Here is a 17962-nt window from a genome sequence, read left to right on the forward strand (position 1 = left end):
ATTTCCCTCTGGGATTAATAAAGTATTGATTGAGTGACTGATTGATCCAAAATGCAAAAATTCATAAAATAACTATATCAGAGGCATTTATTCTTTAAAATTACTTTATTTTTACATTCCGCTGAAATGCCGTTTTCCACTTGTTCCACACATCACAAAAACGTGTTAAACGAAGAAGCTAGCGGGGTCATGGCGAGCGGTGAGAAAACAGTGAAGAAATCGTCTCTCCTTTGTGAAACGATTGAGTCACTTTCCGCTTCCTGTTCTCAAGTCCCGTTGTGACCATCGCGTGATTTTCCATAAAGCGTTCAGCTGCGTAGTGAGTCCTGTGTGAGCATTTGCCTACCCAAAACCGCGGCTCTTCCGTGGCGTAGCGCATCTGTCTTCTGTGTGCCCCAAGCTTAAAAGTGTTGAAATCAACTCTGACGGTGTTAATTTGAGGATGCTGAATTTGCTGCGTAGAAGCTAAGATTAGCGGCATTTGGTGGATTTGCAGATGAAGACAAAAATATGGAAGAAAAGTTTTTGCAAAAAACATGAAACAATGCTGTCAAAATCAGGGCTTAGTAACTAATAGGTCACAGTATAGTCATTTGATTAAAACAAATATTATTTTGATTAAAAATAAACTACAGTACATAAATTGCATGTTTTGTTTTCTTTTTACAGAAACCAAGTAAGCAACTAAAAAAAAAGAGGAACAGTTATCCCAAAGATCATCACCACAACAAATTTGTCAGCTGAATGAAAAATTGTCCATCAGTCTTGCATTGTTCCCGCAAAAGCCGGTTTCCAAATAAGGACGGCTGACACGCTGATATGGCCACAGGGTGACGGCTCAGTAACTGAATTAAAATCCCATTTCCTCATCAGTCATGTGAAGAGCCTGTTTTGCTCGCTGCTCAATAACCTGAGGAAATATGTGCCAAGAGTGTGGTGCATCATACTGTCTGCCAGCTGGATGGAGAAGATATGAACTGAGAGCAGAGAGGAGGTTCAGGAGCCATGAGGTGTTCCAGAGATGTGGGGGAAAGCACCAGCTATGCATGGAGCTTGCCGTATTATCCTATCGGGTACCCATTATGATTATCCTGCTTCAGCAGCATAAAACACTAAAATCCAATAGAAGGAAATGTGAATTTTAATTGTTAAGACATTTCATCTAAACTTTCTTCAGCGTGATCCATCATACAGCAATAAAAGATGATGCTCTGAAAGGAAACAGCTTTTCTCATGTAATCAAGATTAATGGGATTTATGACGGTCGGAGAGCAAAGTGATATGTGAACAGGTCTTAATGGATAACACTGTTGGACCTCTTGGCAGAAAAGTGGGATTTATATGTGTTATAAGAGCTGTACACCTGCTAATGGACTCCACCTCAGCTGTCATTAATCAAAGAGGGCCTGTTTTTAGGTTCATAATCACAATTGTGTTAAATCATCTAGGGAAAGAGTAAACCCAATACTGATTAAAGATTCTTTAATCTGACCCCAAGTGGTAGATAACATTTCCAATTAACCGTTTTTTATGAATTGAACGAGGTTAATGACTTCAATCAACTCCTGATAACTGCTGCGTCCCATTATTCATCCCTTTGCATGATGGCCCTACAGACTGATAGCTGGGTTGTGCCAACTGTGCTGTTGAAGTATCTGTATTGTGTTTTTCTCTTCAGAGAAGCTAAACCAGGGGCCTCATTTATCAAACAGAAATAAGCCTATATGCCATCCTACAAATGAAATCTTAAGAGTTCGTACGAATGGCCAAAACCCTGATTTATAAAACATGGGGTGGCCACTTGTACGCATGTTCCTACGTAATCGAGTGATGATAAATCCCACCAGTGCATACCCAGATGCTCGTGTCCATTGACAGTCATACAGAAACACCCTGAAGTAACCATTTTTGGTCACACTGCGTTCTCAGCTCATGAGGGAAATCCCTGCGTTCTTCCTGAAAGGAAAAATAAACTTTATTGACGGCGAAATCGAAGCACTGGCTGCTGAAGTAGAAGAGTAGCAAGCAAGTTGCAGAGGCTGTAAACACGGTCGGAAAAGGTGGTTTTGGTCAGAAATAAAGAAAAAAATGGTTCAACATGAAACTGAATATGAAAATTCGTAGTTTAACGGACTGGATGTTCCCTTACGTTGCCATTTACAGGCTAACATTTAAGGAGTGGCATGCATGTTCCCTCTGGAGTTAGTTTTGTTATTTGGAAGTGTTTGTTGTCTGAGAGAGCAGCCTCTTCTGAGCTGTCGTTCAGTTTGGTTACCTTGGCAACACATGTATAATCTGGGAGCAGAGGAGGTCCTGGGGGGGGTGCATTGTTGATAAAAAGTAGAAGTTGGTCTGGAGTTGGATTTGTGTGGTTTGTCTGTTGCTGCACATTGGGTTCCAAATTATGGTATAGCTCCAGAAGGATCTCCTTCAGGATCAGATCAGTGTGGAGGACATGTTCCCGCCAGAGCGCACACTCCAACAGCCTCCAACAGCACAAGATCAGCACAAGATCAGCCGTGCCACAATGTCAGATTCCCATCAGTCACAGGTGTCTTTTATAGGTTCTAACAGCAGTTATGTGATAAAGCTGATTTTCCACAGACAGAGTGATTTATTGGATAAAAATATATTGTGGATGAGGAACACGCGTGGATGAATGAGACCTTCAGTATTGCAGTTACCCCGTTCTACCACTAGATGCTGTTCGTACAGATGGTCAGAGCATTTGAGAGCTGGTGGTCGGAGGGACCGGTGGCGCCAGTGTTCGGCAGGCCTCACCTCTGTCAGTGCACCCCAGGGTAGCTGTGGCTACATCGTAGCTCATCACCAGTGTGTGAATGTGTGTGTGGATGACTGATTGTGTTGTGAAGCGCCTTGGGGGGTTGTAGAACCTTAAAGAGCAAGTCACCCCCAAATAAACTTTTTTTTGCTGATAAACTAAATAAACGAGTGTATAATCGTGCTGCAGACATGTGTCGTCAATAATTTGGCACTTCAGTGCATCTTTGTTAAAATTGAAATATTCTGCCTAAAACTGTCAGTGTTGTGCTGTTGTCAGGTAAAAACTCTGCACTGTATTTTAATTTAAATCTGCCACCGCTATTGGCTAAGAGGTATGCTATGATGTAAACTGGTACATTATGATGTCACAATGCTGTTGTGAGCCTGTGTGTGTGTATTTGTTAGCAGCTCCGCCTTCTCAGTCTGCCAGGCAACAGTATTTGTTGCATTTTTCAAACATGAAGTGGGAGTGGAGTTAAGACTCTGGTAGGGGGTGACTTGCTCTTTAAGAAGGTGTTATACAAATACAAATACAGGCCATTTACCTTTCCTATATTTAGGAACATTGCCATGCACAAGTACAAATAGGTAAATAATCAAATTGGTAATAAATCTTTTGGTAATTATGGTTGATAAACGAGGGCCCGGGTCTGGTGTCCTGTTCGGCTATGATACCTTCCTGAAGGGGACCATCGGCTGTTGCCAATCACTAAAATTCTCCCTCTGCTACTATTAATGTTGTACTTTAACATAGAAAGTACTCCTACACCAGTTCTTCAGTTTTTTTTGTGTGTCTTCTCAAACCCCCTCTCAGCCGTGCCAGACGGCTGCTCATTCTGAGCCATGTTCTCCTGGAGGTTTCTTCCTGTTTAAAGGGACTTTTCGGACTTTTGAATTTTTATGCTCGTGATTGCCCCCTCAGGCAAAAAGCGTAATGGCAGCTTCAATAGTAGGCTCGTGCACGAGGCGCGCATGCTGTACGTGCACACTCCTTAACAAAAATAATAGCTGAGACAGTCTCGTGTGTGTGTGTGTGTGTGTGTGTGTGTGTGTGTGTGTGTCTGTGTGGCCCGGAGGACAGGAGAGTGCGCAGCTAATAAATTAAATAATTTGGTTCTGTACCTTTCTCTTCAGCACAGCCGACAAAGGTTTATGATGGGTCAGTCCTTCTGCATGCTCAGATCATTCCCTTCCCTTGCTTGAAAAATTGTTCCAAAATGAAAGTTGAACCCACATCTTTTTTATCTGTGAATTCAATGCCGTTCGGCGAGTCTCAAATAAAAATTTGGGCATCTTACTGTAAAAAAATATACAATTAATGTAAAAAAGAAATTAAATAAACTATGTTCACACCCAGAATCAAACCCAGGTCTTCTGCACGAGAGTCAGACATCTTACAAGGTGAGCTGCACACCAGTAGCATTCAGAGTATCTGTAACTTTTATATCCTTGATGACAGCTGAAACAACATCAAACAAAAGAACGATTCGAAGCGAAAATGGCTATTTTGTCTAGAAGAAAGTTCTACAGAAAGTAGCTAAGGGTCCTCAGGAATGTAGCTAGCTTTGTCACTAGGCGTCACTAGGCGTTAGGACTTGCTCTTTAAAAAAAATTACTGAACTCAATGACCTATCTTTTTTTTCCAGAACTGCGCTGCTCTGGGCGGCTGCATGTTGGAGTAGCTCTGTTGACTATATGTAAGTTTTGCCTTTTCTTGGGCATTTTTTCTTCTAGTTTCTCAAGAAAAACTGTATTTTTTGGACACTTTACTTTTCTGTTTCTGGTGATGTGAAGCTTGGAGGATTTTTACTGCCTTTTTTTTATAGCTTTTTTCACTTTTTGAGCATTTGTTACTATGTGTAACCATGGCAACAAGCTGGTTTACAATCGGGAGCAGCTGATTAACATCGGAAAGGCTGAAATAATACCTCAACTGAAGCCACAAATCCCAAATGAGCTAAAACGCAAGAAGCGTGGGTGCAGAGCGGGAGCAAAACGGAGACAGAGAAAGAGGAAATTCAAACCATCTCTTCCATCGATCATAATGGGCAATGTGAGATCACTGGCCAACAAGATGGAGGAACTCCAAGCCCTTTCAAGGACTCAGCCAGAGTTTCGGCAGTTGCGGAACCGCTGGAGGAGATAATGCAAAGAAGGATTCTCCAAAGAATCAAGAAAATGATGGACAACCCTGAGCATTCTCTTCACAAGACTGTCCGACAACGGAAGAGTGTCTTCAGTCAGAGGCTTCTTCAGTTTGGCTGCAACACTGACCGCTACTGGAGATCCTTCCTGCCAACAGCCATTGTAATATACAACAACTCTTTGATGACTTGATTATTATTATTATTCTGAGCTACTACAGCAATCAATTTCCCTCTGGGATTAATAAAGTATTTTTGAATTGAATTGAATTTGAATTGAATTAAAATAAATTCTGCAATCCTAGTATTTTGTGAAACATGGGGGAATTGCTTGACTCAATACTACTAATGTGATTTGGGTATTTAAATGTTAGTTGGCTTCTATTTCTGGCCAAGACTCTGAAAAACATCGAAACAAATTCCATCTCCCCCCTCACAGCCGACAAATTAGAAGCAACAAACCAAATGCTAATTTAAATGTCAGTCCCAATAGTTTTTAAATTTCAAGACAGAAGTTTCCACTGGAATGTAATAAAAAGGATTACAGAAAAAGAGACTGAATTAATTTCTCTGGGTAACACTCCCATGTTTAGCATATGGTTTTTTTAACTGCTGGAGTCAAGATAAGCCTTCCTCTCATACATATCTGACACAGCGTTAGCAAAGCAAGTAAGAAAAAGAGGAAGAAAAATGAATAAATCTGCCACCGTATGGTGAGCATTTTCTCTGACATTTATAGTTCTGATGTCTGCGCGATGTCATCGCTCAGCATCAGCGCTCACTGGATTGATTTGTCACTTGATCTGTCACGCCGAATGCCCAGCAGCCTCATAAATCTCAGACAGTGAAGCATGCAAAGCAGATAACTGAGGGGATGTTAAACGCTTAGGAAAGAGACGCAGCATGGCTAAGTTATTTTAGGTGATAATGTGGAAAAATACGGACCAATTTGCATCCCACGCCCGTTAGGTGATTGTGCAGGGAAAACCTAACCCAGCACGGGAACACAGAGACTAATAGAATGAGTTTATATGCAAAATAACTAAAAGCCGAGAGAATATTTGTATGAATGCACGATTTGTACTATATGATGCAGCCACAGCAGCCGGGTGTACGGGATCAACAGTTCAAATTGTGCCTCAAGTGTGATTTTATATCTACGTGGTCAATTATTTCACTGACCTATATTAGTCAGAAGACCGGTTGCTTCTGATCAACAGCTTTGTATGTGGTTATCTATGCCAGCTTTGATCCCAGCTGCTCAATTTAGCAAATATTATCGTGATCTGCGTGCAAGTACCAACACACACACACTCAATAGAGAACACGCTAGTGTAAGATGAAAATCTGTTTCCTCGCTCCGACTGAATTTTTCATCAGTGAGTTGGCTGAAGCCATAAATTCTGGTTTGGTAACAAGCTAAAATGTTCAGATTTATGAGGAATCCAGAGGTTGTGGTGTCATTTGACTTCTGACCAGCAGAGTATGCACAAATTCACTCAGATGGAACATCATCCACGGGCATATCCTCTGTCTAAGTCACCAGGGTAATTTAGTCATTTAATTAACAAAGCTTTGATGAAATTGACCTTGCTGGTCTAACTGAAGCCCCAGCTTTTTAATTCCTCCCTCTGCTCAGATTGTGTCCGTTTGGCTGCTGTAATGTTGACATTACAGGGCTTTCTTCAGTCTGTCTCTTGACAAATTTAATTTCCAGAAACATTTGAAAAATTTGCTTTGAGACATCTCCTGTTAAACAGGTTAAGAACAGTCTTCAGCTGCTGATGTAGTTTTGCAGATCAGCAAGCAACTTCTGGCAGAATCACTCTTTGGCTGCATACTTTGTATAAAAACAAAGCTTATTTAAAGGCATACTATGCAACTGTTTCATATATTTAAATTTAATTTTCCTGAGCCGGTATGTGATAAAATGACTCTTTACAGGGTTAATGAAATTTCACTGCGGTTTAAAGCAGAATTTTAAAATTGCCTATTTTTAAAGCCTTAGAGGCCATATGCAGGGTGATGAAAACCACAAATAAACCAGTATGGAGCTAGGATTGGGACAATATTTTGGTCAGACAGTGTGTGGTGTGCAGAAGCACAGCAAATGTGTGCTTTCATCACATCGCGTTCTGATACGCTTTACGTCACATCAAACAGGCAGCATGCTTGTTTGTCCCCAAAATCTAGACCAAGCCAATTCAACATGTTTTAAAGCCCGAATTTATGATCTAAGCGGTCCCAACGTCCTTTGGACCACACCAGAGCACACGAAACACATCACACATGGTAGGATCATCTGATAAGAATATCTTTAGAGGTGTTACAGCAATCATGCATACCCTTAAAATTGTCGGAAGGGGTGCAGGTGGCTAAAAATCTGCATGCATATCCTGCCATGAAAACTGGGCTGAAACTGAAGGTTTGCAGACATGGCGTTAATTATTGATTTAGCTAATTATAATTAGATGCAACAGACAATTTATATTTTCTATGTTAACAGTAAAAGTTTCTTATTCTTTCACAAATTTACACAGTTGCAGAAAATGATGTTGTTGCTGTAGGACAGGGGTCTGAAACCTGCTGCTCTGGAAGCACAGGCAGCTCTTCATAGCTTTGGCTAGACATAATTAAAACTAAGTCATGTTTATTAAACATAGATATCATTTTCAAATGCAGGTTTAAGCGGCTTTTCAGTTTTTTTCATGGAATAACTGCAATGAATTCCCACAACAGAATGACATTAAAAGTACTGGATTTTTTTGTTGTCTATATATCTGCTGTCAACAAATAACACCCAGAAAAATAATCCATATTAATTGAAAATGTTTTTTTCTCATCTCTAAAACCTAATAAAGGTTCAGCCAACACAAATAACACTACAAATGTTATGGACTTATTTGACTTTAATCCCAGAAAAAGTCATAATTCTGACTTCTGATTTTTTCCAGAATTCTTATGGCATTCTCAGAAATCTGAAAAAAAAAAAAAAAATTTCTTTGTGGGCAGCAGTAGCTCAAGAGGTAGAGCAGGTTGTCTGGTAATCAGAAGGTTGCAGGTTCGATCCCGGCTCCGGACAGAGAATTCTGCTGTTGTGTCCTTGGGCAAGACACTTAACCCACGTTGCCTGCTGGTGGTGGTCAGAGGGACCGGTGGCGCCAGTGCTCGGCAGCCTCGCCTCTGTTAGTGCGCCCCAGGGCAGCTGTGGCTACATTGTGGCTCATCACCACCAGTGTGTGAATGGATGAATGATACACTGTAGAGTAAAGCGCTTTGGAGTCCTCTGACTCTGAAAGGCGCTATACAAGGGCAGGTCATTTATCATTTGTTTTTCTGTATTTCTGTATTTAATAATAAAAAATTATAAATTGTGTTTTTTCAAACGTTACAACTAACAAAGTTTTCTTTAGGTGGGCTGAGGGGAAAACGGCTCTTTAAATACTAAAGGTCAGACTCTACAAGTCCACAACGAACCGACTGAACCAATGAAATTTCTGCTTGAGATTAATTTATCATAAAAAAACTTGTCAAAATCTTCCAGAATTGATCCCACCCAGAAAAATTATAATTAAATACATAAAGCAAATGCATTAACTCAGAAAATGACGTATTGATGCATTACTGACCAAAGATAAGGAATAATTAAAAGGATTAAACATTTGAAAGTGTGAAAACTTAGATCTGTTCCAAACAGCTGTAAGTGAGAGATAATATGGAGACCACAGGAAGCTGCAACAGCACAGCTGAAACCAGATGACATAAAGATTCTTGAGCTGAAGCTTTGCTAAAAAGACACTTCCTCATATATTTGACAGCAAAGACAAGTCCCAATCATTCCCACTCAACCTCTTTCTCTGCAAATGACACAACCGATGTTGTTCCTTTCTTTTTACTCATTTTATACAAGTAAAGGAAAATTCAGAGCTGGTTTACCCTGAGATTTCTGTTTACAAAACCTTCGATAAAAACACGGCAGCCACAAAAGCAATACATTATGGGAGCGGGCTCTGATTCAGAGCTGGTGACATATAAGTGGGAATGGTGTTAAAAATGTGCCACCGTGGAAGTAACGCGTGAGAAAATGCCTGAGAAGCACATTCCGACTGCTTATCCAACTACACTTTGGTGGAGGGGGTGGCTGCATTTTTTTTGGGGGGGGGGGGTCGTCATAGCAACAGAATACAATTTTCAAATTTGTTGAGCAAAGTGTTGACTTTTCAGTGAGTGGTAGAAATACCAGAGAAAATGACCCCCTTCACAGTCAGAGAGTTCCCACTTACTGATTCTCTGGCGGTCTCTACCATCTGATGCAAATGGCTCTAGATTTAATAACATAGCGACGGACTGACACAAGGCTTTGTTACCCAGACAACTAATGACGAGAATCAGAAAAATACTGCCTGGAAGACAACGGCAACTGTGTTCAGAGTAACTAAAAAGGACAAGTGATTACATTGTCTAAGAGGTAAATACTGTTCAGTTGACCTTTATGATAGCCCACTTCGGGCGATTAGCAAAGCAGCAACCCTTAGAAGCAAAACCTATAGAATAGAATAGTCCACACACTTAGAAAAAAGGAAGAAGAAAAATAATAACACGATTACAGGTAAATAATCTATTACTGTGACCTTCAGCCACTAAAAACAACAAATAAAAAGGAAATGTGTGTTTCCAGAACTATGCAGCATAAAGGAAAGAATGAAAAAAGAACGAAAACGATCTTTTATATAGCACCTCTCAAGATAAACAAAAACTATTTAAATATAAAAAAAGATTTCTAAAAATTATTAAAATATGTTTAAAATGAGAAGAAATTACAATTGTGATTAAAAATGTAAGGAAAGCCAGAGAGAAAATGAACAGGAAAGAGAAATCTGTGGATCCCGGGAAAGGCGGGATAAGAGCAGAATAAGTAGAGGGTGGTGACGAAGATCACACCAAAGCCAGCTTGAACAAGTGAGTCTTCAGCTGCTTTTTAAAGGAGACCACTGAGTCCACTGATCTCAGGCTCAGGGGGAGAGACTTCCAGAGTCTGGGGGCCACAGCAGCAAATGATCTGTCACCTTTGGTCTTTAGCCTGGTGCTGCACAACCAGTAGAAACAGACAAACTGATGTATATCTGGTATTGCACAATTATTCAACACCTACTGAATATTGCATTGATGTTATTGTGTTACAGGATAATGCCAGCACCAGTTAAACTGAGGAGTTATACACTCTTACTGCAGAAGAGATGAATGACCTATGGCATCAAGATTTAATAGATTTCAATTTTAAGACTAAAACTCTGGTATCATAATCCCTGTTCTACTAGACGGCCATACCAAAACTTTCATCCACCAATTAATGTTTGCCCTTTTCAGTCAATTCAACAAGTCTCGTGTTGCAATAAATGTGCACACATGAAACCAGCATGTGTGTTTCCACTGAAAAGCCCAGCTGGAGCTCTTTACATGTAGACTGAAATGATTAGACAATAGCAGCTAAACAGTTAAACAGTACATAAAGTCCACAAATGCCAGCTTTTATCCCAATATGTCTTTGTCTCCCCCTATTGTCTTCTTCACTATGTTCAAGGCTTTAGAGAGATGTAAAATAATTTCAAAGTCCTCAGCTGGATAATGTTCATCTGAATTTCACATATTAAAAGCATTCAGAATCATGCTGAGTGTGCTGCATCCCCAACTCCTACGCAAGACATTTCCAAATTCACGCTACGAACCCATCTTCAGACAGTGAATCATTTTCATTATCACAGACGACGGGAAATGTAATTCACTTCACCCATCCCTTATAAAATTTAATAATGAAGATTGAGGTGTTGGCAAAGACTGAGGAGTGTGCCAGTTTTTGTTTCAGTATGTTGCTGTTTGAACTGTCAGCAGCACCCAAGTGGGTATTCTGGTTTAGCCCTCCAACACTGAACAAGCGTTTAATAGGTTCTTGACCTTAGCAATTACTGAGAAGGACTGGAGCGAATGAGGGTTTTAGGACCTATCGACCTAAAGAACTATATAGTAATAGGATTGGCCAACCATTACACTGTAGCTTTTACAGGAATCCCCCTCATCTAAATGCTCTGATCAGCTTTTCCCTGGTGTGTGGTCTGACCAAAGAACCAAATAGTCCACACAGAAATTAACGTCCTTCTATATCTTTCCTGCTCTGAGACTCTTGCTTTACACAGGAAATGTAGACATTAAATGATGCAACACAACACAGATCCCACGCAGACGAATGACTTTACATCAGAAAGACTGAAAATCAAAACAACTGGTGAAATGCTATGCCTTTGGTCAGGGTCCAGACCTTAATCTGATAGAAATGTTGAGGCAGAACCATGAAGAGCCGAGAAGAAGCAAATATCTGCACAAGTCGATGAAGGGAAGCAAAACTGTAAAGTAGAATGGATCAAAATTCCTCCATAATAATGAGACGTCGATAAAATCATACGGAGGATTAATTCCACTGTGTCGGCTTTGCTTTCCCTGTGCGTGTGCGGTATGAGACGTGGCTTTCAACTCCTTCCAGAAGAGGGAGAGCCTGGGTGGGATCTATATGAATTTAAATTAAAAAATCTCCTCCTCCTCTCCTTGATCACATCTTTAAGACCAGGGACGTGTATTGGTGAAATTCTGGCGATACGATACGTATCACAATACAGGGGAGATGATACTATATATCAGCAGTAGTAGTAGGGGCAGCAGTAGCTCAGGAAGTGGAGCGGGTTGCCCCATGATCGAAGGGTCATGGGTTTGATTCCAGCTCCCGCCAGGGGTATCCTGCTGTTGTGTCCTAGGGCAAGACACTTAAACCAACTTGCCTGTGTTGGTGGTGGTCAGAGGGGCCGACGGCTCCAAATGTCAGGCTCACCTCTGTCAGACCGCCCCAGGGCGGCTGTGGTTACAAAGTAGATTACCATCACTAGCAGTGTGTGAATGTGAGAGTGTGTGAAAGCATCTTTGAGTGTCCTTAAAAGCGCTATATAAGTTCAATACATTAATATTATTACCACAATATATTACTATACATTCAGTCAGACAGTATTAGCGATTATATTTAGACTGAATTTATTGTAGGAAAACACAATAAATAGTCCAAATTGAGACTTAACATGTTTAAAATGAGGTATCTGAACCATAACAGAGGGATTTACAATTCAGTGGTGGAAACAAAACCCATTGTACACTGCTGCCAACTAGTGGTTAGCGTTTGATTTGCACCAAAAGAAAAGAAAATACACAAAGGTTTGCATGTAAATTTTTCCAAAAATTAGATAACACGGCTTTTGACTATTGATATAATATCGCTGGAAGAAATATCACAATATATTGCCATATCGATATTTTCTTACATCTCTATTTAAGACGTGATAATGAAATTCCTGCTGCTGCTGCTTTGGGCTCTGACTGGAGGGGCTGGGATCTCCATGCCCCGAGTGGATATTGGGAACGGGGGTGCCTATTGGGGCCAGTGAGGGGGCTGGCTCCCTAGAGGGCTAAGGCCCTCCAGTTATTTCTCCCCATCCTCAGAAATGTTCCTCCTCCTGCTCCGGCTCCTTCACATCACCACACAAACATGCACATAGGGCCTTGGGGTGTGAATAAGTCAGGGAGTGCGAGTATGGTTCCCATTTCTGCAGTCCCATGGCAGCCGACACCCCAGTTTTATTCACACATTAAACACCTCCACCAATGACATTCCACGCAAATGGAGACTTAGGGCCTTGGGGGTGAGCACACTCAATGGCACCTGGCAGGGGAATCTTTCAGCCTCACCTCGGGTGTCGGTGCCCACTTCCAATTTTAATTTGCACCTACACACTGAGGGTTCTGGGGGAGGAACTGTGGTTGTGTGCTGGCTCCAGCTGGTGTAGCTCAATGATGCCTGCACTATGAATTTTTACTGTGTGTTTTTCTTTAACAATTTTCGACCGGTATCCAACTTACCAATTTTAAGCAAAATTTTAGAGAAGCTTGTTTTAATACAACTTAATGCTTTTATCAACCACCAACATGTCCTAGAGAAATTTCAGTCTGGTTTTAGGGTGAACCACAGCACTGAGACGGCCCTTCTGAAGATTTTAAATGATTTTAGAACAAATTATGATGCTCGGAGGGCAACAGTGTTGGTTCTGCTGGATCTAAGTGCTGCCTTTGATACAGTAGACCACACTATTCTTTTAACCCGTTTAAAACAGATCGGCCTCTCTGGTGCTGTTCACAGTTGGTTCACTTCCTATCTCACAGACAGGACTTTTATGGTGAGTTTGGATACCTGTTCCTCTGGGGTCCACAGCATCACATGCGGTGTGCCTCAGGGTTCAATTCTAGGCCCAGTGCTTTTTAACCTCTATATACTCCCTCTGGGCAGCGTCATCAGGAGACATGGGGTGAATTTCCACAGTTACGCTGACGATACACAGTTGTACATCTCTGTGTCTCCTGATGACGCGCAGCCAAACACTTTTTAACTGCATTTTAGATATTAAATCATGGATGACTGAAAACTTTTTCCAGCTCAACCAAGGCAAAACTGAAGTTTTAGTCATCGGTCCTGAGGCCCAGAGAGAGAAACTTTTACCTAAACTACAATCAATGTCTTTTTATCCATCACTACAAGTGAAGAATCTGGGTGTTATTTTCGACTCTGAGCTGACTTTTATTCCCCACATTAAAAACATCACAAAATAGGTTTTTACCATCTTAAGAATATCGCCATTCTCTCTCGGGCCAATACGGAGACGCTGATGCATGCTTTTATAACCAGTAGAATTGATTACTGCAATGCCCTGCTTTCTGGTCTTCCCAAAAAGAGCATCTCAGGTTTACAACTTTTACAAAACTCAGCAGCACGTGTCCTGATGAAGACCAGGAAGCGGGAGCACATCACTCCGGTTTTGAGATCACTACACTGGCTCCTCGTATGTTTCAGAATCAATTTTAAGATTCTTTTAATGGTTTTTAAGTGTCTTAATGGTCTTGGGCCTTCTTATCTTTCAGAAATGCTTTTACTATATAAACCCCCACGATCTCTGCGCTCCTCTGGCAGCCATCTCCTAGTTATCCCTGAAGTTAAGACTCACACCCACGGCGAGGCGTCCTTCAAGTACTACGGCCCTCGCCTTTGGAACGGGCTGCCGGTGGACCTCAGGGCTGAAGGGAACGTCCAGGCTTTTAAGAATAGGCTCAAGACCCACCTTTTTAGCTTAGCTTTTAACTGATCACTATTTATCTAGTCTGTTTAACTGAATCGTCTGTCATATTTGTTTATATATATATATATATATATATATATATATATATATATATATATATACATATTTATCTCTTTTAATGAATTTTATCATTTTATTTACATCTTAGTGTTTTTACATGATTATGTTTTCTTTTACTATCTTTATAATCACTTTTTATCAGTTAGTTTTTATCTATATTAGCTTTTGTTATTTTACAGTTATATATTTTAATCCTCCAGTGTTTCCTCTGCAGAGCCCTCTGCCTTGGGGCCGGTGGTCAGCGGCGGCGGCCGGGGCGCTCCTCGGGTAGTGCCCGGGCAGTGGTGGGGGTTTCCGCCCTCCCCCCCGGGCGTCATGGGCCGGTGTCTTGGCTGCTGCCATGGATCTGTTGCTGTCAGGGCATCAGGGCTGATGAGGTGTCGTTCATTACCTGACCCATCTGAACTCAGCCTATTGTTTCCTCTGTTGTTCGTGTGTGTGTGTGTGTGTGTGTGTGTGTGTGTGTGTGTGTGTGTGAGTGTGCGGGTGATTGTATGTCCACCTTGGAAGTTGGGTGCAGGGGGGGAACCGTAATTGTCAATTGTTTTATACTTGGGGAGGGGGCTGGGATGGGAATATGGGATCTATGGGGCCATTTTAATCTGTGAAGCACTTTGAGTTGCATTTTTTTGTATGAAAAGTGCTATATAAATAAAGTTGATTTGATTTGATTTCAGTAAAAATTGTTACTGTTATATATCCTCATGTTGCGGGCGCAGTGATATTTTGGTTTTGTTGTATATTTGTGTATCCCCTTTTCTCTCTTTCTGAAGGTCTAGAAGCAGATTCTTGTTCATCATTTATAAGTTATTTGTTTGGTGAACTCCCTCCTTATCTCTCCCCCTTTCTCTTTCTAATAAGTTTTGGTATCAGGCGTGGCCTTATAGCAGAAGCTATAATGCTCCCACATTTGAGAGAAAACCTGTAAGGCATTCAGACATCAATTCTGAAAGCTTCACAGCCAGAAAGGACATGGTAAAAAAAACAACAACAAAAAAACATATTTATCTGTCCTTTAAAAGAGAAATGAAACAAAGGGGTTGCAGAAGGTCTCAGAAACCAACGAGACAACCACAGAAATACACATGTAACGTCGACACGCATCCTTTGCAGCATGCACGACTCACTGAAATGTGGTTAACATGTAAAAAACAAAACAAATGAGTGCTACCAAAACCAGACTTACAGGGATCATCCAGTTAGCTAGATCTCCGTGTTTCGACACCTGCATGGCTCCCAGCATCGTCAGGTTGATGTGACCCCTTACGAGAATGACACAGCAGAAGATGACAGAAGTCAACTTTCAGATCAGTTAAACTTATGAACTCAAGATCATTCATCAAGTTTAGTGACAGTGTTGGTACACCTTTTTTACTAAATGACTTTAAAACACACTTATGCTTGATAACTAGTGATAATCTTAGCTAAATCGACTACCGCGTGTTGTTGGTAGAAATGCTTACTATAACATATGAAATACTTTGCATGCTTTCTTTGATTAGTGGAGGAATCCACATTTAATATCTGGCATTAGAAAAATAGGTACTTTTCTGGGAGCTAGCAGTTCATTTCATCCACTATTGTATTGTTTACCAGCATGCTGTTGTGGTCAGGTACATGGCTCTGACTGCAAATAAGTGAGCAAGCAGGCTTTATTGATTGCACAAACCACTTAAAAACCCGGCTTCACTGAACCAATAGAAAAAGAAATAAGAATTGGCAGCAGACCTTTGCAAAATTCGGTGCATTAGCGAGTCGTATTAACTGTGCAAACTAAAGAACTTGTTTAAAGGTAGAATTGTGTGCAGATAATCCATTCAGTCTAACACACACACACGCATGCACGCACACACAGACACACACACACACACACTACAGCTGTGTCTGCATTCTTACTGTGCACACAGACTGAATAAATACATAATCATGTAGAGGAGGAAGGGTTGTTTGCTTAGTTATTTATTTATTTGCAACAATGGCGCTGCCAACTTACCACTATTGTTTAGATTTAGCAGCTTTCCTTTACAAAATGCACCTCGCAAAAATATTCTAATCAACCATTTCAACAAGGCTTATTATCATTTGATTATTTACGTAGAAAGAAGCTGTCACACTGCCGCTTTCCACAGAACGCCTAAATCTACGGGACAATCCACATCCAAATATTGATAAAATAAGACTAAAACTGCTAAAGAAATAATAAAAATCATAAACTAAACTTGATGAGTAACTGTCATTTTTACAAACAGGTGCTTAAATGGTAAATGGCCTGTATTTGATAGAAGGTGACAAATGTGTCTGAGCTGCAATGACTCAATCAACTTATGTGATCATTATATTTAAAATATAGGTAATTATAAGCTACTGGAGAAATATTAGTGGTAACAATGTACTTTTAAAAAAAATTAATTTCTTAGCATGTCAAGGCTTTTAATTGTGTTGGCACAACGGCAGACAAACTTGGCCAAAAAAATCAGCACGGTTCCATTTAGTGTCTGCCAGTGTGACTGGACAGCTTTGTTTATGACCACTATTGAATTTCTACTGGGTGGACAAACAAAACTAATGTTGCAGGGAGCACGAGTGGGCAATATCAGTCACCATGCAAATCAATAAAAATAAGGCACCAGAAGTATATTGACATGGCTGCTGTCTGCTTGTACTGGTGACAGCAGCCATTTGTTAATATCCCATGTTGCACATCCTAAGTGGTCAAGTCCTGATGGTGGGTTGGAAGTGGCTTAATAAGGATAAAGAAATCTATTTAGAGGGGAATGAGTACCCATTTTTTTGTTGTTTTTGTGCATTTCGTGGAAGTGACTCGTTGATTTATAAATTAAAAATTAAAAAAATTCTTGAAGGAATGCACATTATCCACCACCTTTCATGCCACAGTTTTGAACTAAGATTTTACATTGACAAAAGACGCGAGAGCCATTTGGAATAATCGTACATGTGGGAAGTCCCCGCGGGCTGATTCTACCCGCCAATGGGAGGCTCCCTCCAATGGTAAGCATGCTTTTGAACCAGCCAATCAGTCAGCAGTGGGCGTACCAGCCCCAACCTGGTCCAGGCGGAGTGGAGCTGATACTAGTGTGTAAGGGCCATATGTGTGAGGCTTAATCTGCTATCGGTTGTTACTGAAAAAAAAAACATGCACGTCTCTCAAAACATCACATGAAAGTAGTGGAACAATGTTTTGCACCAAATGCAAATTCATGGTGGAATATAGACCAAACAAGAACTTTTTCAACTGCAAAACATACGGGGAGAGTGGCTGAAAAGCAAGGACCACAAATGTGACAAGTTACCATGATGAAGGCTGTGGCAGCCACCTCAGTTGAAAGAGGAAGAAACAAGGTGAGTTTAATGTCCACATTAGGGCAATGCAAGAAATGTATATTTAAAAAGTCAGTCATTGGGACTTGATTTTGTTTTTATTTAGATTTAGGATGTCATCTGAAAAACGTTTTTGAAAATGTTATTTCCACTTTAAATATTAGCAAATCGGATATCCTGTCTTCATGGGACTTTCAATTTCTTTTGTAATAAATTGCTGCAAAATGTTAAAGAGCAAGTCACTACAAATCGACATTTTATTTGCTGATAAACTATATAAATGAGTGTCTGATCGTGCTGCAGACACGTTTAGAAAATAATTCGGCACTGTAGTGCATCTTAGTTAAAATTTTAATATTCTGCCTAAAACTGTCAGTGTTGCACCGTCGTCAGGTGAAAACTCAACACTGCATT

The 17962-nt window shown here is 40.6% G+C and overlaps 1 protein-coding gene across 1 annotated transcript in view; it reads right to left on the bottom strand.

Moving 5' to 3' along the window:
• oxct1a (3-oxoacid CoA transferase 1a) overlaps positions 1-17962 on the bottom strand; it is a 91334-nt gene that overhangs the window by 23934 nt on the left and 49438 nt on the right. The window contains exon 13 of the mRNA XM_015972865.3: positions 15396-15471. Coding sequence (XP_015828351.1) covers positions 15396-15471 — 76 coding nt within the window. The remainder of the gene's footprint in view (positions 1-15395; positions 15472-17962) is intronic.

This window comes from Nothobranchius furzeri, chromosome 17 (genome assembly GCF_043380555.1).
Source record: "Nothobranchius furzeri strain GRZ-AD chromosome 17, NfurGRZ-RIMD1, whole genome shotgun sequence".
In the NCBI taxonomy this organism is placed as follows: domain Eukaryota; kingdom Metazoa; phylum Chordata; class Actinopteri; order Cyprinodontiformes; family Nothobranchiidae; genus Nothobranchius; species Nothobranchius furzeri.